The following is a 26,160-nucleotide window of genomic DNA, read 5'->3' as shown; positions in this document are numbered from 1 at the left end:
TTTGTGTATTGTAAGCGAGACACTTTATGGCATTTGTGCAGCAATGGCTTTCTTCTGGCGACTCGATCATGCATCCCATTTTTCTTCAAGTGCCTCCTTATTGGGCATCTTGAAACAGCCACACCGCTAGTTTTCAGAGAGTCCAGTATTTCAGCTGATATTTGTGGGTTTTTCTTTGCATCCCGAACAATTTTCCTGGAATTTGTCACAGGTCATAGGTGAGGGTGTTACCTTTAGTAGTCATTCAAACCCATTTGTGTCAACTTCTGAGCATGTTATCAGCCCAAAATCACCAGGGTATGTAAACTTTTTATCAGAGTCATTTGGATGTTTTGGGATGTCATTATGATTTAAAAAGAGAAAACAGAGTAGTTAGACAATAAATGGCTTCACCCAACAACTAACCATGAGTAGAGAAAGTTTTGGTGCTATCATTCATATTCTCTGAAAAAAGGCCAAGAATGCAAAAATTCTGCCGGGATATGTAAACTTTTGAGCACAACTGTATGTGGCAATACTGAAGTAACATCTCAAGACATCAGCCAGGAACTTAAAGCTTGAGCAGAAATGGGTCTTCCAAATGGACAATGACCCTAAGCATGCTGCCAAAATGGTAACAAAGTGGCTTAAGGATAACAAAGTAAATGTTTGGGAGAGGCCATCACAAATCCCTGATCTCAATCCTATTGAAAATTTATGGGCAAAGTTGAAAAGGCAGGTGCGAGCAAGGCGGCCTACAAACCTGGATCAGTTACACCAGTTCTGTCAGGAGGAATGGGCCCAAATTTAACTATTGTGAGAAGCTTGTGGAAGGATATACCAAACGTTTAACAAAAGTCATTCAGTTTAAGTGCAATGGTACCAAATACTAATGAAATGTATGTAAACTTTTGACTTTGCTGTAAGTAATAAAAATGCCTTTAAACATTCTCTCTCTCGTTATTCTGGCATTTGGCAAATAATAATTATGGTAATCCTAACTGACCTAAAACGGGAAAGGTTTATTTTGATTTCATGTCAGATATCGAGAAACACATGCATGTGTCTCTTTATATAGTGTCTGTAAACTTCTGGTTTCAACTGTAAATCAGTAAATAACAAGACTCCTATGTGACTGTGCTTCCACTGTCATATTACCACTGGGAAAGTAAAGCCCCCGTCACACACAGCGATCTCGCTAGCCAGATCGCTGCTGAGTCACAAGTTTTGTGACGCAATAGCGATCTCACCAGCGAGATCGTTGTGTGTGACACTTATCAGCGCCCGCCCCCCTGCCGGGTATCGCTGATCGTCCTCGAATGGCCTGGATATTTTTTTGATCACTGGTCAGCACACATCGCTGCATTTGGCAGGCGGGAGACCAGCGATCAGTGAGCTGGTAACCAAGGTACACATCGGATTTCTAAGTGTCACGCGCCGCTTAGAAACCCGATGTATACCTTGGTTACCAGCTCCATGCACCAGCGCGCAGGTACCCAAGGTACACAGTGGGTAACTAAGCGACGTGCGTCGCTTGTTACCCGCATGTCGCTGTCCTGATCGCTGGTGAAGCTGCCTGTTTGGCAGCTCACCAGCGATCATGTAGCGACACACCAGCGATCCTGACAAGTTCATATCGTTGTCGGGATCGCTGGTGAGTCGCTATGTGTGACGGGGCCCTAACCCTAGTATAGGAAGAAAAAAACCTGGTTTGCAACCGGTGACAGATTTCCAACTTTTCACCAGAAAGGCTTCATACAAGAGTCTTCTAAATCCTACTTTTTGAGGACAACATTTGATTCTGGTCTTTTAGGTAATCTATTTAGTGTATTATGTTAATACTACTCCTTCCTCACATCTAGTACAAGCATTCTGTTTGCTCAAGTCCCCATTATATTTTAGCCAAACTACAACACTCTTTTGTGGAATACCTTTGAACAGGCTTGCATCCCCTCCTCTCTGTTCTCATAATAGTTTAGCTAGGACACCTCCTCAAAGTTCCAATTAAGCTCCCAATATTTAAAAAGGAAAGAAAGATAGAAAAGAAAAAAAAACACATACGGTATGTCATCAGCAATAATAATGGGGGAAATCCCTACAAATCTGATAATTGGATGCAAGTGCACTAGAAAATCTGCTATAAACCTCAATCCAGTACCACTTTTGCCAGCCATCTGTTCCTATAGATTATTTGCTCATTACGCAGAACTCTCTACTACTGTATCAATCAATTCTGTTTGTTTGGTCAGCTAGTTATTTTATTTATTCTATTTGTGCATGTATTTTGCCCATTTATATTATACAGTGATATGGAATATGAGTGACAAAGCAATACAATACTGCCATAATGTATACTATAAGAATTTCATACATTAGTATCTCCTTAGCATAACTTCTATATATTTGTTAATAAACTGGTAAAGCCTAAATAAAGAAAACACAGCAGACTTAAAAGCTTGGCCTTCTGAGTTCTAGTAATCTATAAACAGATGTCTCTATGTGTACTTCCTATAAGTCATGGTCTGCAGGAGAGCTGGTAGCCACAGAAACAATCAATACTAAAAGATTCTGAGGTCAGCCAGCACTTACTGTCTGCATGGCGATTGATCGATTGCCCTGGGTGCACAGTGCAAGAAGCAGCGCCACATATCAAAGATGTGAGCTACCAGAAGGACATGTTGTGAATGCACTAAACAAGAGAAGATCTCTGTGTAGAATGTAGGCCTAATACAAAGCAGCCGCTCCAGTAAAAGATGAAGGGTTATGTGTCTGCACCCAAAAGTTCAATCACCTTGTTGTGGAGGCTTAGAATTTCCCACAAGCCCAGTGACTTATCTATGTATTTCATTGGTACTTTGCCAGAATGTAATTAGAGTAGATTTCCCCATTTTAACCTTTTGGTATCCCTTTAATATTGCACGAAAGCAATGAAGATTAGTAGACAAACAACATAACACAGTCAGAACAGATGAGATGGAAAAGAAAACTTCAACTAAGTAATGCCGGCTTTACACAGAACAATTGCGGCTTTTAGACAGCTGCCAATCAGGAATATGTAAACTGATCGACGGTTGTTTAATGGTCCGTTAGTCAGACTGACCACAATTATAGGTGCACACAACCATCGTTAATACGATTTTTCCATGCCCATAGATTATAGTATCGGCAGCACATCACCTCTCATACAGAATAATGTGCCATCGATAACACTGATTTTTAAGCCAGTACCCATCCAACAAGCATTTCACTCATTCAACAGGCGTTTACAAGCTTTCTTAGACGATTATCAGCCCACCTAAATGGGCCATTAGACGTCTGGCGCAGGGTCTCCAGAGTGCCGTGCCGCACACAACAAGCACATTTTCATCTTCACGAAAAACTGCAGCAATAATGAAGGCGCTTCTATCTTCTCTCTGATCAACTATGCAATCAGGATAAATATACCTGAGAGCAAGATCTGCTGCTGATCATTCTCAAAATGTTCTCCGATGCGTCAAGAACACAACTTAATGATTTGCGGATAGTGAGTATAAAACTACATTCACACATCCAGGTCTGTTTTATATCATTTAAGGTCAGTTTTTCACTTATGTGTCATGCAATTTGCATTTGTTTTTTATGCTTTTATTTATAAAACCTTGAGGAAAACTGTCGGAACTTTTATTTATCCATTGACTGTCATAATTTCATTGCTAAAATAGAAAAAAGATGGATGGAAAACTGAAGGTAAAACGAGGTCTTTAGTTTTTCCATCCATGTAACACCTTGACTCACCAATGTGTGTATGGATCAATTAAATTATGGGCGAGTGTGCTGTCAGAGAAAAAAAAAAAAAAAAAGACACCGCATGGACGTGTACAATGGATGAGTAATTATAGCCCGACAGAATCTGGATGGAAATCTAGTTACAGACTAATCAGCATTTATGAGTAGTACCAAAGGTTACTGTTATGTTACTGTATCAATATGTCTGAACCACCCATTCATTGTATACCAGGAGCTAAAAAATATCAGTGGCATAATTATCTTATCTTGAACAAACTATAGATATGGTTTGAAAAATAAAATCAAGAACCCATACTGTACCTTTTACAGATTCTGAACGTTTTGGCAAGTCAAGAGTGTCAAAGTTCTTATCCATGTCCCCATTCTTTTTTCCTGCAAGTCAGAAGCTGTATGTTATTTTTTGGCTGAGCAGAGCAACCTCACAGGGATACATACTCTGAAACCAAATTGCAAATCAATTCACTCAATTTCAATAGTTGCTTTCCAATTCTTTATTTATTGCTGAGCATTACGCATACACTCATTTCTGAACCGAATCCTCCACAGTACAGCAGAGATTTACGACACCTTGTGCAGACACAAACAAGAAATAAATAGATGGTATCAGAGGCAGCTGAATACTTGAGTTATGTGAAACTGAATAGACAAATAAAGACCTGATCATCAGAATGCTTAACTAATATTCGGAATAAACTGCACCAGTTCCAAAAATAAAAAAAATGCAAATCGCTTCTTAAGAATCTGTAGATGTATACTGAATGTAGTGCAGCCCAAAACTGTGCCCAGCCCTATCTAAAGGAGGAGGGGGAAAACCTTGTGTTGGGAAGGCTGGAATCACACTAGCATATGACATCCGATGTGAGCGCATTGGATGCGATATGCTAATGATCCCATGATTCAGCTCTGCTGCGAGCGTGAGCCGAATGTCAGTGCTCTGTGCTCCAATCCTCTCATATGGGAGAATCGCAGCACAGGTGTGAAGGAGACTGAGAAAGTACCGTCATTACTCCATCTTTTCCATTACCTGTCTCAGCGTATATTGGACTGCACTGGGATGACATCAGAGTGCAGTCCGATGTTTCACACGCACATAGACTTACCAGTAACCGGTATATTGGCGAGTGTGAGCAGAGTCTCCCTGCCACTCGCAGCATGCAGGGATTGTTCTCTCATGCCGAATCGGCATTACAAAGTAATCGCAGATGTACACTGCCCCATAGTATAAAACTGGCCCCAGTGCTATGCGATGTTCTACTGCATAGCACTCGGCCATATTATACGCTCCTGTGACCCCGGCCAAAGTGTTTATATGATCACAACAACAGTGTACTGAAGGACAAAACAAGGATGGATATAGAGATCCATATAAGGGACATAAAACAGCACAAACAAGAACAAATTTCAATAATTGTGAAACTAAAACTTACTGATGGCACTGACCAATTACTCATTAGTTAAAGGGAGTCTGTCAGTTCACGCAACCCCCAACCAATTATTAGGCTATGAGTACATAAGAAATTCTGTACATTTTTTAAGCAAAAAAATCACTATTGCGGAACAATTCACTTACTGCTACAGTGCTATTCCTCACCTAGTGGAGGGCAATGATAGGGCTCATACTCACTTGCGAGAGACTCACACCATTCTCATGCGAGTCTCACATGAAAACCTGGCGCTGCCGCCGGCACTCGGACCGGAGTGTGCGGCTACATGCACTCCTATGCAGCCGCACGCTCAGGTCCCAGTGCCGGCGGCAGTGCCAGGTTTTCATGCGAGAGACTCGCACAAGAATCTCGCGAGTATGAGCCCTTAGGATGAGAATGGAGCTGAGGCAGTAGAAGTGCTCCATCCCACTCTGAGCACTTCCAGCCTTATCTACATAACACTTCTAAAGTGGATTTCTTGGCAACAGAGCAGCGCTTTGCTTAATAAAAGGTACAGAATTACGGTACATATATTCTCAACCTACAGACATGTAAAAGGTTTGGGGGCAGTTTGAATGACTAATTGGTAAATACATCATGTTGCTTTCCATTTTGTTGTAGGAGAATGAATTTGATTTGTTTCTAACATATTCAACAAATCCAAGTTAGTAGATAAATGCAGCACATACAATGAGGTAATACACATTAGAGCAAAGTCAGACAAACTGAAGGAATGGGTATGTTGAATTTCAGCCAATCCTTTTGTATCTGGCAATTCATTACTCCTCTCTCCCTATTGAGAACACATGCATGTTGAACAACTGACAGCTATTATTCAGATGTCCGCTATAGAACATGTACAGACCCCTTTTGAAGAAAAGAGCCATAGGGGTCACTTTCATGATACAGTTACTTAGTTACTATATTAATGATTAAAGGTATTTGTAACACTGAATATAAATCACATGACAGAATATATAATAATGGACAACTATTTAAAAACTATGTACACTTTCTATCCTACATCTTTCTATCCTCCCCCAACACACATATTGGCAGGCTCAGCAAAATGCATATGGAGGCTTTGTAACTCTCCCCCAACTTAAACCAATATACAACAGACCCTAGGCCAAGTTAACAGTGGTCTTTGGAATTCAGAGCTTATGAATGGAATGGTTCTGAGCCATCCACTATAATAGGGACTGTTTGTTTTTGGTTATGGTGTTTGACATTTTACCAGAAATGTTAAAAAAAACCCAAAAACTAAATAACGCAGTACTGCCGCGCTTTTGTTACCAAGAAAGATGAGAGAACCTACATTTCCAACACAAATGTAAATCTGGCCTTAGCTAAAAAAAAAGGAACTCTTGTTGAATGAATTAAAAACTGAAAAAACATTATGTGTGATGCACACCAACAAAGGAGAGATTATTGGACCAACTGGAATCATAAATCTGTATTTATTATTTTTCAGACCGAAATGGAACAATGAAAACAAAGTAAGCATATTTTTGGCCACTTTAGCTTGCTACAATAAGAAAAAATAAATGGTTGCAATGTAGCCTGATTTGATATATTGAGTAGAATGTCCTAAGCACATAGCAAGAAAAGTATAGGATTGGTTACATTTAAAGTGGTTGCCTCAGTCATAACCGGTTCTTGTGTTCTATTACCGTAGGCTATATCAATGTCGTAGATGGAAAATGTGGGTCCCCTGAGAGCGCACACCCTCTGGAAGCCAAAGCAGAAAGGTGCTCTTCAAGCTCCAGCAGGTTTAAATGCTTGGGCAGCTATATGCTGGGGGTTAAGGAGACCAGACCCATTGCGTCTGGTGAATGCCGTGCCAGCTTATTTTAACAAGTTAACTTGACACCGCCCATTAAATTACACTTGGGTAATGTAGAAGACAACAATTTATTAGACTATTGAGTCAACTGTTTTAACACCCACTCCAAAACCAAATGGAATTGTGGAAACTAGAAAAATATATTTTGTGTTTTATATAATATCACAGGCAGGAAAAAAAGGAGAGGTGAAAGGCAGAAGCTACAGACTCACCTTGATTAAACCACTCCTCTAATAAGCAGGAAAGCAAGAGAAGAAAGGTGAATTAGAGGGAGGAAGAGAATAAAGCAAGCAGATCTAGTAACAGTAATGCAGATCATGTAGCTATATCAAGGACCTGTTACTTTACTGATGCTGCCTAAGTAAAGGCAGTCATACAGAGGCTACCTTTCGTTGTAATGTGCACAAGTATCGGAAAGGCCAATTCTTTCTTCAAGTATGAAAACCTTTGGAAAGGTCTTCCGATCTTCACTTCTCCTGGGTTCAGTTTCTATAGAAAGGAAGATTTCACCGACCATAGCAGCTGTAAGTGACCAAAAAGAGCCACATGCATTTTTGATATGCCTGTTCAACTAAGGCGAACATCTGGCAGCAATGCTCGAAAATGAACATCGTTCTTGAATTTACTCCCAAGTTTTGTTGAAATGTGTGTACAGTAAGTACGGTATGAGACAAATGTTCATCTTGTCCAATGTAAAACATAATGTCAGCTGCCATATACACAGCCCACCTTACTGAGGGTCCTTCCAGTACATCTTTAATATAGCTACAATATAAAAAGTAGACAAAAGCTTGAGGGACAACACATCTTTGTGCCACACTCACTACCACGTGTGTCTCCACGTCTATTTAGAATATTTCTGCTTAGTTAGTATAAAACAGATTTTGATGGAGTGATATATATTTGTTGTTATGTCACAAATATTGCTGACTGAGGGGTACGTGCCAACAATCAGGAATTGTAGCATTCTGGATGCAGAGTATTTTCGCTGCATCCAAAAAGGCAGCGTTCTACATTACAATCATAGTGGATGGGATTTAAAGAAATTACATGCACACTGCACTTATTTTTAACGCTGCGTAAGCTGACTTGCGATGGGGGTTTCAGAGTTGCAGTATGTTAATTTAACATAGGGTAACAAATTCTTTCAACCTAAAGACTATGAATTTCCTACATATATAGTGGAAAGATGCAATCTCTATTTTTTATAGTGAGTCATTAGTAAACATGCTAGCTTTAGAAATCTAAAGAAAAAAATGACAAGTTTTTAAATGCAAGAACCCAGGAAATGACAAGCCTTTCATCACACTAAAGCTATAGAGACCACCTAATTAGGTCTACCATAAGTAATAAGGATTGGGAAGGGATCGGCAGGTAGACATGGGAGTCATAGCGTGACTGCGACAGACCATGGCCGGGAATGTAGCTGGAATCTTGCCTCTATAAACACATACAGAGCAGGTTTCAGCAAGCCAGACTTTGCCCAGAGAGATTGGCGATAGCAAGTCAGAAGGTGGTGGCAGACAAAGAGCCAGTTCAGCAGTGCTGTTTACCTTACAAGTTAATAGACCATCATCAACTTCATAAACCTCTATGACTAACTCTTCTGCTGCTGCAAACTTCTATATACTGCATAATAGCAAAGCAAATCTAAATGTATGTCACTGTCAATGCATAAAACCCTGCCTTGACAAGTGACAAAGCAGAGGCAGGATATCCTGTAATACGTTTTCACATAACTGAAAGCATATCAGTCAAGCAGGCAGTGATGCACAGTGCTAATAGTGGTTTCAGTGCAAGATTTTATGGATTTTGCCAAAGCTCAAAATGTCACACACTAGTTACCTTTAGCTTTTTTGCCTCCAAAGCAGCCAGCATCATCTTTCTTTTTCTTTTGCTGTCCACCAATCCCACTTTGGAGATTGCCGTCTAAGTCGTGGAATCTGTCTGCTCCTGGCACCTCCTTGTGGACGTGGTATGAAAGGTTGCGCATGATGCACACACAATTTTCAACTGACTGGAAGTAAAAGAGAGAACAATAAGATAATTAAAAACTTGTATTTCGGAATGTACAAACCAATCTCTCTAGCTCAATATTACTTACTTAATTTTATTACAACAGACCAAGATTTTACCTGACACACGCACATTTCCCCAAATTGGGCACTCTACCTCCTCAATGATTTTAAAGAACACCATATTGACATGTCTAAAATGAATTCTATTCTTTACTGCTCTTCTGCTATACATAATCAAATTCTGAAAATGATGAAAATTTTCTAGCAAAGCTAATTATTAACGGTTAAGTTGGAAGTCAACCATAGGCTGGCTCAGCAAACAGCACAGTTCATATGATAAATGGATTTCATTATTGCACATGCCATAGAGATAGAAAATCGAAAAACCTTTCAGGATTGATGGGTCAAACCACCTTTTCTTAGTTTACCTAAAATATCCCAGCACAGATCTCATTGCAAACGAAGGTTCTGCCGCAAAATATAAACTTTTTACATGCAGCAGATTCTTAGTGGGTTTCACTGCTATATACTGAAGCGGATGAAATCGGCGGCACGCAGAATATTTCGCTTTCATGTGGATGCATTTTTAAAACCTCATTCACATATGTTGTAGTGCAATTTGCTTCAGATTTGTGGTGCAGAATACATGGTAAGTCCGCCACTTCTAAACATATCCTTGTAGTTTAAGGGGCACTACAGCCATAGCTACAAGTGCATGTCACTTCCAACTTCAGACATTTTAAGCACGGCTTTCAGAAACACACCAGAATGCTCAAGTCTTACCTTGTTGTCTGTGTCCTTTTTGCTAACTGCAGACTGAAGGGCATGTAGCAGGGCATCCACCAATCCATCACACTCTCGCAGCCTTCTGCGGGCTTCAGCCCCATCTGAACTGACATTCCTAAAAACATATCAACACAAACATTGAGAATATTTTCAGTTTTATCATAGACTTGCAAATTGCTGGTGCATCATCAATACGAAAAATGGAAAGACGCAAACAAGAACTGAAGGTGAATATCAGAGGCACAACAAAGAGCTACTCTATATCCACTGAAAAGTGTCTATATGATGCATGTTCCACAGAATATAAAAAGTAGCATAAGATAAACGTCAAAGAATAATATTACTTATACATAAAGGAAGAGTCCCCAACTAGTTGCTAGATTAATGCAGAATCCTTTGCAACTCATCCGACTAAGGCCTCTTTCACACATCCATCCGTCTGTCACCATCAGTCAAAATCCGCCGTTTTGCTAAAAAATAACGGATCCGCCATTTTTCTTGGCGGATCCGTTTTTTTTTTTCCCCCACTGAGTTGCATTACCGGCGGATCTTGATGGATGGTCATCCGTTGGATCCGTTTTTATATGGATCCACCAAAATTTTGGCGTCCGCCGACTTGCCCGGACAGACAATGCAACGTTTTTTTGGCCGGCCCCGCATTTTACAGTGCGCATGCCCGGAGGAATTGACTCAGCCGGAAATTTAACCCTAAACTCTGTTCTGGCGGCTGAAAAAAAATCTCTCTTTGTTTTCCGCCATTTTGACGGATTTCAACTGAGCTAAACAACGGATGTGTGAAACAGGCCTAATGGAGTACACATGCACTGTACTTGGCAACAGATACCATATGCACTGTATGCAATGGCGATGAGTAAGGCCTCTTTCACACTTCCGTTTTTGACCATCAGTCAAAATCCGCCAGGTTTTGAAAAAAACTGATCCGCCATTTTTTTGCGGATCCGTTTTTTTTCCCCATTGAGTTGCATCACTTGCCGTTTTTGTGAGGATCCGCCAAATTTTTTTCATCCGCCGGCATGCCTGGACGGACCTTGTAAGGTTTTTTTTAGTTGTTGGATCCGCATTTTCCATTGCGCATGCAAGGTGAAAGGAAGTCAGGGAGAAAATTAACCCTGAAATCCTTTCTGGCAGGCGAAAAAAATTCTCTCTCTCCCTGGCCAGCGGTTCCTTTAAAATTCTTCATTCTGCGGATCCGTCAAAATAAGGATCCTGTGCCATCCGTTCACATCAGTTAGGAACGGATCCGCTTTTTGACGGATTTTAACTGAAACAAAAAACTGAAGTGAAGTGTCAAAGAGGCCTAACTAGGCTTCGAAACGGTACATAATTCATACATGCAAAAAGTTCTATATAAGCAACAGATTTCCAAGCTGTCTACACATAAATGAAAATGAAATGTAAGGAGAGCTTTAAACTAGAACAACATGGGAAGGGAAGCAAAAGACCAGAAAAAGCCATACACCTGACAAATGCTATTGAGAACTCTGCTATTAGAAGTGGAAAGGAAGAACAAAGACGAAAGAATCTAATTAATAAAAATATTGGAGAAAGAGAAACCAATCACAAACTAAAATGTTTCTATACTAATGCACAAAGCATGGGCAACAAACAAGGAGAATTGGAACTACTAACACAGGAAAAGAAATATGATGTCATTGGAATCACTGAAACTTGGTGGGACAATACACATGATTGGAATACAAGACTAGAAGGATACAACTTATTTGCAAGAAACAGACTTGATAAACGAGGAGGAGGTGTCGCATTGTATGTTAGAAATGCGTATATCTGCACAGAGATTGAAGCTTCAGAGACTGGGAGTTCTGTGGAAACTGTTTGGGTAAGAATACAAGGACAGAACAATGGAAAGGACACCATTGTAGGCATTTACTACAGGCCGCCTGTGCAAGCTGAAGATATGGATGAACTCTTTATGCATCAAATGGCCAAGTTCTCCAAAAAATATGACATAGTTGTCATGGGAGATTTCAACTATCCAGACATTTGTTGGGAATCTCTCTCAGGCAAAACTAACAGGTCAAGGAAATTCTTATCCTCTCTTGCTGACAACTTTATCTTCCAAAAGGTAAGGGAGAAAACAAGGGGAACTGCTACCTTGGATCTAATCCTTATAAACAGGGAGGAAATGGTTGAGGAGGTAAAAGTGGCTGGGACCCTAGGAGGTAGCGACCATGCTATTTTAGAATTTTGGATAACTAGAGGCGGAAGACCTGTGAAGACTCAGACGTCAAGGTTAGATTTCAGAAAGGCAGATTTTAAGGGATTCAGAAAGAGAATTGGAGGGATCCAATGGCTGGATATCCTTAAAGACAAAAATGTCCAGGAAGGATGGGAAATCTTGAAAAATGAAATTCTCAAAGCACAGTTGTTAACAATTCCGAAAAGAGGGAAGAATAGGAAGCATTTAAGGAAAGCAGGATGGATGAACATAGAACTTAAGCACATGCTAAAAAGGAAGAAAAAAATGTTTATAAAATGGAAAGAGGGAGGCATATCTAAAGAAGAATATAATGTTGTCTGCAGAACCTGCAGGGCACAAATCAGATTATCTAAAGCTGAAAATGAATTGAGGCTTGCAAGAGATGTCAAAAGCAATAATAAAGGATTTTGGGGATATGTCAAAAGTAAAAGAAAAGTCAAAGATGCTATAGGATTTTTACAGGATGAAAATGATGAAATGGTAAGACAGGATGTTGAAAAGGCTGAACTTTTAAATTCCTATTTTGCATCTGTTTTCTCTCAGAAAGGAAATGTAACATCAACTGTTATTCACTGTCCTATTAAGGGAATAGAAGAATCCAGGATATCTATAAACAGAAAGATAGTGAGGAAACACTTAGCTAACCTAAATGAATTCAAGTCTCCAGGTCCAGATGAATTACACCCCAGAGTACTGAAGGAGATAGCAGAAGAAATTTTTGAACCCCTCTCCATAATCTTTGAAAATTCTTGGAGAACAGGAGAAGTGCCAGAAGACTGGAGAAGATCAAATGTTGTTCCTATCTTCAAAAAGGGGAAGAAGGTGGACCCAGGCAACTATAGGCCGGTGAGTCTGACTTCTATACCAGGAAAGATCTTTGAACAAATTATTAAACAACATGTATGTCAATACCTGGATAAGAATGAAGTGATTAAACGGAGTCAGCATGGGTTTGTAACTAATAAGTCATGTCAGACTAACTTAATTTCCTTCCCTGTACATTTGGAGTACAACAAATATATACCATATGCATTTGTGTAATGTATATCCTTGCCGCTGCATTCACACACATCCACCGCCCTGGCATTAACTCTCCACACTCCATCCATATTGGCCCCTCGCTTCTTTCCTCTCCTATGTGTAGCACTCACGCTCTTTTCACATTGTTAAATTGCACAGATCCAGGCAGTCCCACCATTCAACACCAGAGACGCTCTCACAAATCACTTAACCATCTGCTCACTCTTTCTATCCTCCTTCTCCTAGTCGCAGGAGACATTGCTCCCAACCCTGGTCCCCCATGTTATAGAAAGTCAAACCCCCCCCACTGCTACACTCAGAAACCCCTCTAATCTCATTAATATTCCCTGCATGCCATCTGTCTCTCTTAATTGTGCACTTTGGAATTCTCGCTCAGTGTGTAACAAACTCTCCTTCATTCATGACTTCTTCCTTTCTAATTCTCTTAACCTCCTGGCTTTTACTGAAACCTGGATCCAGCAGTCAGATACTACCGCTGCTGCTGCTCTTTCATACGGGGGGCTACACTTCTCTCATACCCCAAGATCAGACAATAGAGCTGGTGGAGGCGTTGGTCTGCTCCTATCACCAAAATGTACCTTTCAGGTTATCCCTCAAGTACCCTCACTTGTCTTCCCTTCTTTTGAGGTCCATGCCGTCAGACTCTACACCCCTTTCTCCATGCAAGTGGCGGTGGTGTATCGTCCTCCCGGCCCCTCCCATCAGTTCCTGGATCATTTTGCCACTTGGCTTCCACATTTTCTCTCCTGTGACATCCCTACCCTCATCATGGGAGATTTCAACATCCCCATTGCTCTTCCCCTCTCCCCATCTGCTACTCACCTTTTATCTCTAACCTCCTCATTTGGCCTTTCGCAGCTTACTAATTCTCCAACGCATGAAGACGGAAACTCCCTCGACTTGGTCTTCTCTCGGCTTTGTGCAGTGGATGATTTTGCAAACTCCCCTCTCCCGCTCTCTGACCACAATCTTCTTTCATTCTCTATAAAGAACTGCCAGGCTGCTCAGGTCACCCCCACTGTCCAGACTTATAGAAACATACAGGCCATTAACACCCAGAAACTTCTGAAGAACTTGCAGTCTTCATTGGCCCCTATCTCCTCCCTCTCATGTCCTGATTCTGCATTGAAGCATTACAATGAAACACTTCAAAGTGCCCTGGATGAATTTGCACCCCCTATAAATAGAACACCACAACACAGACGGCGACAACCCTGGCACACGGTGCAAACACGTTTCCTGCAGCGGTGCTCCAGGTGCGCCGAACGTCTGTGGAGAAAATCCAATCTACACGAAGATTTCATCCATTTTAAGTTTATGCTTAGAACATACAACACTGCCCTTCACCTCTCCAAACAAACCTATTTCAACACCCTCATCACCTCACTGTCCAACAACCCGAAACGTCTCTTTGACACTTTTCATTCTCTACTCAATCCAAGAGTACAGGCCCCAACCACGGAGCTCCGAGCTGACGATCTGGCCAATTACTTCAAAGAAAAAATTGACTAGATCCGACAGGAAATTATCTCCAAATCCCCTCATACCATGCACTGTCCTCCCTCCCCCACTGCATCTAACTCACTCTCTGATTTTGAACCAGTCACAGAAGAAGTAAGCAGGCTCCTTGCATCTTCTCGCCCAACTACTTGCACCAGTGACCCATTTCCGTCACATCTCCTCCAGTCCCTTTCCCCTGCTGTCACCCCTCACCTAACTAAAATATTTAACCTCTCTCTCTCTTCTGGTATTTTTCCCTCCTCATTTAAGCATGCCATCATACATCCACTACTTAAAAAACCATCCCTCGACCAAAACTGTGCCGCTAACTATAGACCTGTCTCTAATCTTCCCTTCATCTCTAAACTCCTGGAACGCCTGGTCCACTCCCGTCTTATCCGCTATCTCTCAGAAAACTCTGTTCTCGACCCTCTCCAATCTGGTTTCCGCTCTTTACACTCCACCGAAACTGCCCTCACTAAAGTCTCTAATGATCTGCTAACAGCTAAATCAAATGGTCATTACTCCATGCTAATTCTCTTGGATCTCTCTGCAGCATTCGACACTGTGGATCATCAGCTCCTCCTCACTATGCTCCATTCCATTGGCCTCAAGGACACCGTTCTCTCCTGGTTCTCCTCCTATCTCTCCGACCGCTCCTTTACTGTTTCTTTTGCCGGTTCCTCCTCCTCTCACCTTCCCCTTACTGTTGGGGTTCCTCAAGGATCGGTTATACGCCCCCTCCTCTTCTCCTTGTACACTGCCCCTATTGGTCAAACAATCAGTAGATTTGGTTTCCAGTACCATCTCTATGCTGATGACACCCAATTATACGCTTCTTCTCCTGACATCACGCCAGCCTTTCTAGAAAACACTGGCGATTGTCTAAACGCTGTGTCTAATATCATGTCCTCACTATATCTGAAACTGAACCTGTCAAAGACTGAACTCCTGGTGTTTCCTCCCGCTACTAATGTACCTATACCAGACATTGCTATTTCTGTGTGTGGTTCCACTATTACTCCCCAGCAACATGCCCGCTGTCTTGGGGTCAACTTGATTCCGAGCTTTCCTTTGCCCCCCACATTCGATCACTGGCTCGCTCTTGTCATCTGCACCTCAAAAACATTTCTAGAATTCGACCTTTTCTTACTTATGACTCTGCAAAAACTCTTACTGTTTCTCTTATGCATTCTCGTCTCGACTATTGTAACTCTCTTCTAATCGGTCTCCCTCTTACCAAACTCTCCCCTCTCCAATCTGTCTTGAATGCTGCAGCCAGGATCATATTCCTCACCAATCGTTACACCGATGCCTCTACCTTGTGCCAGTCATTACACTGGCTACCCATCCACTCCAGAATTCAGTATAAACTTATTACCCTCACCCACAAAGCCCTCCATGGCTCAGCACCACCCTACATCTCCTCCCTTGTTTCAGTATAACACCCTACCCGTGCCCTCCGTTCTGCTGATGACCTGAGGTTAGTATCCTCAATAGTCAGAATCTCCCACTCCCGTCTCCAAGACTTTACACGTGCCGCGCCAATTCTTTGGAATGCACTTCCCAGGTCAATACGATTAGTCCCCAATCCCCACAATTTTAAGCGTGTCCTGAAAACGCATTTATTCAGACTGGCCTATCGCCTCAACACATTAACCTAACCTATCCCTGTGTGGCAGAGCCAAAAGTTTTACCATAACCAGGTTCCCAGCATCATGTTCCCACATGCTTTATGCATCCATTAGCCCTCTGTGTCTGTACTGTTACACACTTAACATTATGGCTGGTCCATACAATCAGGGCAACTGTTACCACCCACCTTTCGTGTCTCCCTCTTTCCTCATAGACTGTAAGCTTGCGAGCAGGGCCCTCACTCCTCTTGTTATTTGTTATAATCTACTGTATGTGATTATTGTTATGCTGTAATGTCTATTGTCTGTACAAATCCCCTCTGAAATGTAAAGTGCTGCGGAATATGTCGGCGCTATAAAAATAAAATTTATTATTATTATTATTCTATGACGGTATCACTGATTGGGTGGATCAAGGAAATGCTGTAGATATAGTATATCTTGACTTCAGCAAAGCATTTGACAAAGTCTCTCATACAATCCTTATTGAAAAAATGACTAAGTATGGAATGGACAAGGCAACTGTTAGGTGGATTCATAACTGGCTTAGTGATCGGACCCAAAGAGTGGTCGTAAATGGCTGCACATCCAGTTGGAAGAATGTCTCAAGTGGGGTACCACAGGGCTCTGTCCTGGGCCCTGTATTGTTCAACATCTTTATCAACGATTTAGATGAAGGAATTGAGGGTAAACTGATTAAATTTGCTGATGACACAAAGCTAGGAGGGATAGCTAATACTAGAGAAGAGAGAGAGAGGATTCAAAAAGATTTAAATAAACTGGAGAAGTGGGCAGCAACTAACAGAATGGTTTTTAACAGGGAGAAATGCAAAGTACTACATCTGGGCAATAAAAATGAAAAAAGCATATATAGAATGGGAGGAATAGGGCTAAGTGACAGCACATGCGAAAAAGACTTGGGTATACTAATAGATCACAGACTGAATATGAGTCAACAGTGTGATGCAGCAGCAAAAAAGGCAAATGCAATTCTAGGATGTATTAACAGAAGCATACAGTCTAGATCACGTGAAGTCATTATTTCCCTCTACTCCTCTTTGTTCAGACCTCATCTGGAACATTGTGTCCAGTTTTGGGCACCACATTTTAAAAAAGACATCAACAAACTGGAGCAAGTTCAGAAAAGAGCGACCAGAATGGTGACCGGTCTGCAAACCCTGTCTTATGAGGAAAGGTTGCAGGATTTGGGAATGTTTAGTTTGCAAAAGAGAAGACTGAGAGGAGACTTAATAGCTGTCTACAAATATCTAAAGGGCTGTCACATTGTAGAAGGATCAACTTTATTCTCATTTGCACAAGGAAAGACTAGAAGCAATGGGATGAAACTGAATGGGAGGAGACACAGATTAGATATTAGAAAAAACTTTTTGACAGTTAGAGTGATCAATGAGTCGAACAGGCTGCCACGAGAAGTGGTGAGTTCTCCTTCAATGGAAGTCTTCAAACAGAGGCTGGACAGACATCTGACTGGGATGATTTAGCGAATCCTGCTTTGAGCAGGGGGTTGGACCAGATGGCCCAGGAGGTCCCTTCCAACTCTACGATTCTATGATTCTATGAACCTGTATAGGGCCATGGCCACTGACACCCGCCTCTAAATCCACTAGACAAGTTTATTATAGAGGCCACAGTACATGGAGGTAAAGCCTTTGACCTTCAGCATGGTAAACACTGGCTACTCTCAATCTTTATAGATGGCACACATTCATTAACTCAGCCACCTCGAGGAGGCTCTAGGAGAGAATGCAAACAAATTTCTCTGAAATGCCAAGTTATTCAGATTGCAGCACAGATAAGGCTTGAATGTAATTCATTGTGAAAGCTCTAATTCCCAGCCACTTTCTTTGAGAGACAAACTCTGAATTAATCACGATTAATAGGGGAGGTAGAGCATTGGCTCATTCCCACAGAGCTTTCTTTTATTCTGGAGACAGCGCACACAGGAGAGATAATGGCAAAACCGCTGCTCTAACCAAAGGATACATAGGAGGGCAGCGCTGTCAAGTCAGGTGGAGGGCGGCTGCATCAATCTTTTACAATGTTCTACTGAAGTCACTGTCCATCTATGGAACATTGGATTTACATACTATATAGATGATGGATTTCTACCACTCTGCAAAATCTCTCATAGCCTGAATGTATGGGTAATATATGCTCTATTACCTCTGCATCACAATTACCATTCCCAGAATCAAAGTCCATGAAATAATCCTGCCACTTCATTGCAGAGCAAAAAAATGTACATCTATACATGCTGTATGTACATCTAGCCATCTTTCCTTCATACAACACAATGTAATGCCATCATCTATGGCATTTCACTAATTGCTCAGAAAATCACTTTGCCAATGATGGGCTATAATAATAATATGCAGACAGAAGCAAGGTTTTGTGCCAGAATGTTACAGCACCATTTCAGGCACATTAATAATAGGTGTTATTGTGGTGATGGCACAAGGTTAAGCCTGGCCATACACATTAGATGTCTGTCGGCTCAAAGATGCTTTGGCTGACGGCCTTCTCAGCCAAATCTCCCATACACAGGAGCACTTGCTCAGCCAATCGCTTCTGTTTTCTCTATGAGAAAAATACCGGTTGACACGGTGGCTGGCAGTTTCTCAGGAGATCAATGAGATTGGCAGTCCAAAATCGGACATACGCGATCGACATCTCTCGATCAGCCGGTGCCTTCCATATGCATTAGCCCAAAGGCCGAGTCTGTCAGTATCGGGTTCAACAGACTTTACACAAATGTAAATGGGGGGCCTTAAGGCTTATGACATTTACATTGGCAGAAGGGAATTTTGAACAACTTAAATTTCTGAGGTTACAGCAGATACATGACATTACCGGATTGAGTGAAGACACAGAGGTCATTCTGTAGATACGCCTACAGTAATATGCTAAAGAATATCATATCATAATTTTCTTTCATTTAAAGGGAAAAAAACATCACATAGGTCAAAGACTAGTATGACGACACATTCAGGGTATCCCCGTGTTTGGGGGACTCAGGAGATATAGCATTCGGCCAACAGCCATCTCATGTGGTCAGGAACCATTATAATTTACAAAGAGGCGATATCCAGAAAATTGTATTCAGTAAAACCAACAAAAAGATTAAAACAATTTGGTCACATGAGAGCAAATCCAGTGGTTGCATTTAGATTCATAATTAGGCGTCTCACTAATAACTACTTGACAGTGACAGATAGGTGGATGTAAGCAGCATTCACCCTTCTCATTAATTCTTTATCTTATCAAGAAAATAAGAGCAATTTCATTAATACGATAAAACCCCGGACATATTCTGTATTATCTTCCACTCTAATTATAAGGTATTCACACTTAAATCTGACACTTCATAGTAAGCTCAACTACATACAGAGCAATGCTGGGGCTAACTAACAGATTTCATGTAAAAAGTCCACTGGTGTCAACCTGAAAAAGTTTCTCTACCAACCTTCATGATTAACTCTAGCACTACTGTAATTATAGCTCCATAAACAGGATTAGCTTGTATTTACAGACAGTAAAGGCCCTTTTACATTTAGCGATGCACCAGCGATCCAACCAGCGATCCGACCCGGTCAGGATCGCTGGTGCATCGCTAAATGATCGCTAGTGAGCTTTCATACAGAAAGATCTCACAGCGATGCAGCAGCGACGCAGCGCACGATACTTACCTTTCACACACAGCGATCCTGCGTCCTCCCGCCCACCTCCACGCGTCGCTGGACGTCACAGCAGGAAGTCTCAGCAGGAAGCGCCCGACGAGAAATGGAGCCGGACATTCTCGCGCGATCAGCGATGAGCAGCGGGGGAGCCGGTCGGAGGTAAGTATCACACATAGCGATATCACTAGCAATATCGCTATAACGTCACAAAACCAGTGACGTTTTAGCGATATTGCTAGCGATATTGCTTAGTGTAAAACCCCCTTAAGAGTGCTTGAAAAGGAACAGTATAGTTGGTGAGGTTATTAAATTTCCGATTTTTGGTTTAATGTTGCATGCTGGGCATTGCTGGTCGTCAACAAAAACACATTTTTCGGCAGTTTTCCAACATTTTCCAAGTGAGCCTAGTTGTCCACGGCAAGCAAAAAAATAAAAACCAAAATATACAAATGCCAGGTGCGGTAGTGGAAACTGAAATAATTCTATAATACTGTGTGTACGATAGCTAACAAGCTACACTATTACAGCATATCATCTGTGCAAGGCAGAACAAGCCAACCAGATGTAAGGAATGGTGCACCTTAGCCCCACACATCTCCACAGTCTTCCATAAAGCCCCCTTCACACATAGCGAGATCGCTAGCGATATCGCTAAAGCATCACCGATTTTGTGACGCAACATGTGACACTTACCTCCGACCCGGCTCCCCGCTGGATATCGCTGATCGCGCGAGAACGGGATGGTCCATTTTCTCATCGCCGGCTTCCTGCTGTTGCCGACGAGCGACGCATGGACGCGGGCAGAAGACGTCAGCAGAGCTGCGTGTGACAGGTAAGTAACGACCGCCGACCACTGCTGCATCGCTGGTGAGATCTGCCTGTTTGGCAGCTCACTAGCGACCATTTAGCGATGCACCAGCGATCCTTACCAGGTCGTATCGTTGTCGGGATCGCTGGTGCATCCCTAAATGTAACGGGATCTTAAGGGTCGAGGCCCGGAAGATGTATGCTTTCATGAGCAACCCGAAAATTTTACTTTAACAACAGTTCACTGACTTATGTTGTAAACTACAACTCACTGCATGCATCAGACCACCAACTGTTTATGCATGGTAGGAGTTATAGCTTCACAAGTGCTAAAATGCCACAGGATGTATGCTGTGTGTGGCTCCGATAATCGGATCACTTGCACCCATACAAGTCTATGGGTGCGTGTGAAAGATTGCACTGCACTTGAATGCCATTCAGTCTGATGTACGCTCACAGAGACAATGGAGAAGATGGAGAAATTGAGTTCTCAGTCTTCTCCACACGTGATGCGATTCTCTCATGCGACATGCATAAAAGCACATAGAGCGAACCGACTAGTCTGAATTGTGGTGATGTCACTGAGAAGCGGAACAGAGAAAACAGAGTGACGCTGGATCTCGGAGATACCAGCAGAAGGAGAGTATACACATACACTTACTACATACCATTCACATATATTTAATGGAAAAAATATTCATAAGAGTGCTTCTTTAAAAAAAAAGAAATAAATAAATTACAATAAAAGCAGGAACATCTTTAAAGACTCAGGTACATATACAGTTGAAGCCAGAAGTTTGCATACACCATACATTGGATAATCGCTAACATAACATGCATAGTATTGCAGTATTTGATGGTCTTTAACAAAATGCTATCAATTTGCTAGTCATTTCTAAAGCCCAAAGCATGTTTTGTTTTTGCTTGTTTCTTTCAACTTTTACAATGAATGAAATACAGTTGAAACCAGACGTTTACATACAATATAAAAAAGACACATATGCATGCTTTTCTCAATATCTGACATGAAATGAGAGAGAATTTTTTAAGTCATTTTTATTACTTGATGCAAAGTCAAAAGTTTACATATATTTCATTAGTATTTGGTACCATTACCCTTAAACTGAAGGACTTGGGTCAAACATTTGTGATATCCTTCCACAAGCTTCTCACAACAGTTGGCTGGAATTTGGGCCTATTCCTCCTGACAAAACTGGTGTAACTGATCCAGGTTTGTATGTATCCTTCCTGGCTGATGTCTTGAGAGGTTGCTTCAGTATTGCCACACAATCTTCTTTTCTAATGATGTCAACTATTTTGTGAAGTGTACCAGTCCCTCCTGCAGCAAAACATGATGCTGCACCCTCGTGACGGTGTTCTTAAGGTACATTTCCACGCACCGTAATGTCTGCGCTTTGGACGGAGCGAAAACCCCGCTCTGCCCAAAGCCCCGCCCCCTTCTGTACACGCGGTGATTCCGGATGTGCTCATTGAACACATCCGGAATCACCGCAGTGTATCCATAGAGTAGGCCGTTTACCTTGTGGAGATTGAGGTTGATTCTCTTCCTGATATCTTGGCAGATTTCTTGATACTTTCCCAAGATGCTACACAAAGAAGCAGTGTGTTTCAGTTGTGCATTAAAATACATCCACAGGTGTCTCTAATTAGCTCAGATGTTGCCAAAAAAGAAGCTTCCAAAGACATGACATCATCATATTGGCAGTCTAGAATGGTTTAAAGGCATAGTGTATGTAAATGTTTGACTTTGCAATAAGTAATAAAAATGCCTTAAAACATCTCTCATATATTCTGTGATTTAGTAAACATTAAGAATTCTGGTAATCCTAATTGACCAAAAAAGGGAAAGGTATATTCTGATTTCTTATTAGATATTGAGAGATAATGAGAAAAAACATGCATATGTGTCTTTTTATATAGTGTATAAAAACTTTTGGTTTCAACTGTATTTCATTGATTGTAAAAGTTGAAAAAAAAAAAAAAAAAAAATGCTTTGGGCTTTAGAAATGACTAACAAATTGATGGCATTCAGTTATAGACCATCAAATGTTGCAATACTATGCATGTTATATTAGCGATTATCCAATGTAACCAGATTAAATACCAATTCATGGCATTTATCGGCCAAGCAGATACACAAGTGTATCTGTGAGAATTCCTATAGGAAAGAAAACAAAGATTGCCAAACAGTATCATTACACATTAGTACACCCCCAACAAAAGAAACAACCCAACACCTCAGAGTCATTCAGACAAAGCCAGGCATTCTTAGAGAAGACAAAATTCATCATTACAGAGAGAAATCATAAGGATCAAAGGCTTCTCACTGAACAAGTGAAAGAGGTTAAAATAAAGAATAAACATGAAGGGCTCTCAGGCTGCTTCACAGCATCATGGTTATTATGGACAGTTTGGAGCCAATGCTTATTTTAGTTAGATTTTTTAAATTGCTGTCACGGTTATAGGCTTAAAGGGGTTGTCCAATAGTGGACACATTTCTATCTGTCTTCCACACGGAGGTAATTGTAAAGGCTGAAGTTGATCAGCAGCTGATGATTTGCTCTAGCACTTAGGGCCCCGTCACACATAGCGACTCACCAGCGATCCCGACAACTATATGAACTTGTCAGGATCGCTGGTGTGTCGCTACATGATCTCTGGTGAGCTGCCAAACAGGCAGCTTCACCAGCGATCAGGACAGCGACACGTGGGTAACAAGCGACGCATGTCGCTTAGTTACCCACAGTGTAGTTAGATACCAGCGTGCTGGTGCAGGGAGCTGGTACCCAAGGTACACATCGGGTTTCTAAGCGCCGCTTAGAAACCCGATGTGTACCTTGGTTACCAGCTCCCTGCACCAGCGTGCTGGTATCTAACGTACACATCGGGTTTCTAAGCGCCGCACGGCGCTTAGAAACCCGATGTTTACCTTGGTTACCAGCTCCAGCGTTGCTGGTCTCCCGCCAGCCACACCCACCTGGCCAGTGGGAGACCAGCGATCAAAAAAATGTTCAGGCCATTCGAGGACGATCAGCGATACCCGGCAGGGGGGCCGGCCGCTGATAAGTGTCACACACAGCGATCTCGCTGTTGCATCACAAAACTTGTGACTCAGCAGCGATCACGCTAGCGAGGTCGCTATGTGTGACGGTGGCTTTAGTTTCATTGTTTGTCAGGGGACAGGCAGGGAGGATATCGGGGCAGAGAGTGTAGGAGCGGCACCAATTGGGGGGCAAGTATAGATTTTATAGATTTCTGCTGCACACTGCGGCCAATAAGGGGTGAAAAACCCCTTAATAGAAGCATGAAAAAGAAAATCCACAGAAGTTCCTTGAATAAATCTGTTTTCCCACCAAATATATGTATGACCCATCAATAGACTACAAGATAAATATATAATCAATGATGGTCCCCCAATTACTAGGTTACACGAGCACAGCTGTAGTTAAGAGGGTTGGTTGGTTGTGCATGCATGCGGTCACTTAATTTCAGTCACTCCCATGTATTGTACATTGTCTTAACTTATGAAAGGCTATGGAGATTTGTTAACCGAAAAACACGGGAATTCTGGTGAAAATTGAGCAAACAAGTGGTATACATCACTTGTAGCATATTTATGAGTTATAGACACTTATCCTAATCGATGGTCTCACTAAAATGAGTCACTGTTTATCAGGAAAGGCATGGGGCCTTATTATGCAATGTCGTGCAGCAAAAAAAAAAAAAAGTTAGAATTGAGTAGCAAATTTTCTGCACTAAGTAAACCAACCGAGAAGTAGACACTATAATATATTGTGATGTTACTACCAAAAGCATGACTAGGAGTTTTCCCAATCACCAATTAGTAAGTAAAACAATCCCATAATATTTTCACACATCAGCAAAAATAACTAAAAACCAAGATTACCTTAAGCAGCCAGAAGTGTTTTTAAACACTGTTGTCCACTCTGCATCTCGAGGTTTGGAGTCTTCATTGGGTTCGTTCTCCCAGCCAGAATGAGGTATGATCACCTCATTAGTAAGAGTTTGGAGACCATGGTTAATGATCACCATCTTTAAAGGTTCATAGGAGGACAAGTTCCACAGGGTACCTTTGGAAAGGATAATAAATGTTTGTGTGAATGTCAGTCAAACAGAGTAAAATGTTAACATTATGACACAATTATAATCAAGGTTACAAAGTGTGAAGGTGCTGTTAGTTCACAACATGCTGATTACCTATTCTTTGGGAAGATGCAGATGGCCATAGATTCTCTCATCCAAGATTTGGACCGATTATGCAAATGACACTCTGATCAACATTTAATCTGACTGAGTGTGCTCCGATTCTCTCAGATGTCGAGAAGATGGAGAAAAATAAAATGTCTCCATCTCCTCCATTCCGTCAGTGCGAGGAAATCAGACTGCCCTCAAAAGTCATCGGAGTGCAGTACATTGTTTTCAACGCACTCACTGACTTGGATAGCCAACCCGGATATCAGATCAAACTCAGGCACGCCGCAATTTTTCCACGGACATACACAGTCCAAGGAAAAGAATGGATATAGAACATTAATATTATACAATAAATATTACACAACATTGGATCACACTCTGACCAAACACACATCAGCTCTACCTGCCCTTTAGATAAATCAAAACTATTAGATTGGTAGGGGGTTCGACACTCAGTAGTCCCCACCGATCCATCTGTAGGACTGGGTATCAGTATAATATGACCAGGACCCCTTTATGGATGAAAAGTACATTCCTGTCAATTTTGTCACAAATGGACTGTATATTATCAGCAGCACAATTTGCTGGATAGTGTATGCTTTCACTAACCAATAATCTGAAGTTATAGCAGTACAAACACACTATATAAATAATTTTACTTGAAAGGGAAATAATCTATTCATCCAATTAAATAAGCCTGATCAGTATTTAAAAATACAACCTTGTTCTCCTACTTACTAAATGGCACTAGTAATCGGACATCTGCTGCCCATCTTGTGATGTGGGTAATCAATACCGCAGCTGCTCATTTTATCGTTTATCATAATTTGAGGTCATAAACGTTGACTTGCATTAAGATTTACAAACCCCTCTAAATGGAGGACAGAAGCATTCACCTGGTTTATAAGGAAACCCTGCTAGAATTGGACAGTATTAGGCAATCAATACAATCATTAAAGTTCATAGACTAAAAAATCTGTCTCAATTTGTTATGAAGCAGTCCAGATTCTGCTCTCCCTAGACAGTCCCCCACACAATGCTTTATTTCACATCGGATCAGCAACACATTCGGCAGCTACAGCACCGACACAACACAAAATTATAGCATATCATCCGTACACAACTAATGACCAATGTTAGGCCGTAATCACACATTCAGTATTTGG

The 26,160-nt window shown here is 41.5% G+C and overlaps 1 protein-coding gene across 12 annotated transcripts in view; it reads right to left on the bottom strand.

The window, feature by feature from the left end:
• ARVCF (ARVCF delta catenin family member) overlaps window positions 1–26,160 on the bottom strand; it is a 281,584-nt gene that overhangs the window by 53,016 nt on the left and 202,408 nt on the right. For 10 of the 12 annotated variants that reach the window (XM_073559056.1, XM_073559058.1, XM_073559057.1 and 7 more), the window contains 5 exons: window positions 24,687–24,870; window positions 9,837–9,954; window positions 8,881–9,052; window positions 7,248–7,265; window positions 4,066–4,137 (listed from right to left, as the gene is read on the bottom strand). In XM_073559056.1, the coding sequence (XP_073415157.1) occupies window positions 4,066–4,137; window positions 7,248–7,265; window positions 8,881–9,052; window positions 9,837–9,954; window positions 24,687–24,870 (564 nt within the window). The remainder of the gene's footprint in view (window positions 1–4,065; window positions 4,138–7,247; window positions 7,266–8,880; window positions 9,053–9,836; window positions 9,955–24,686; window positions 24,871–26,160) is intronic. The other 2 variants (XM_073559060.1, XM_073559064.1) reach the window with 1 other exon arrangement.

Source organism: Dendrobates tinctorius, unplaced genomic scaffold (assembly GCF_039654945.1).
Source record: "Dendrobates tinctorius isolate UK_male_01 unplaced genomic scaffold, ASM3965494v1 ptg000265l, whole genome shotgun sequence".
NCBI classification, from domain to species: domain Eukaryota; kingdom Metazoa; phylum Chordata; class Amphibia; order Anura; family Dendrobatidae; genus Dendrobates; species Dendrobates tinctorius.
Note: the sequence above shows the minus strand (reverse complement) of the source record. Positions and strands in the feature narration are given on the sequence as shown.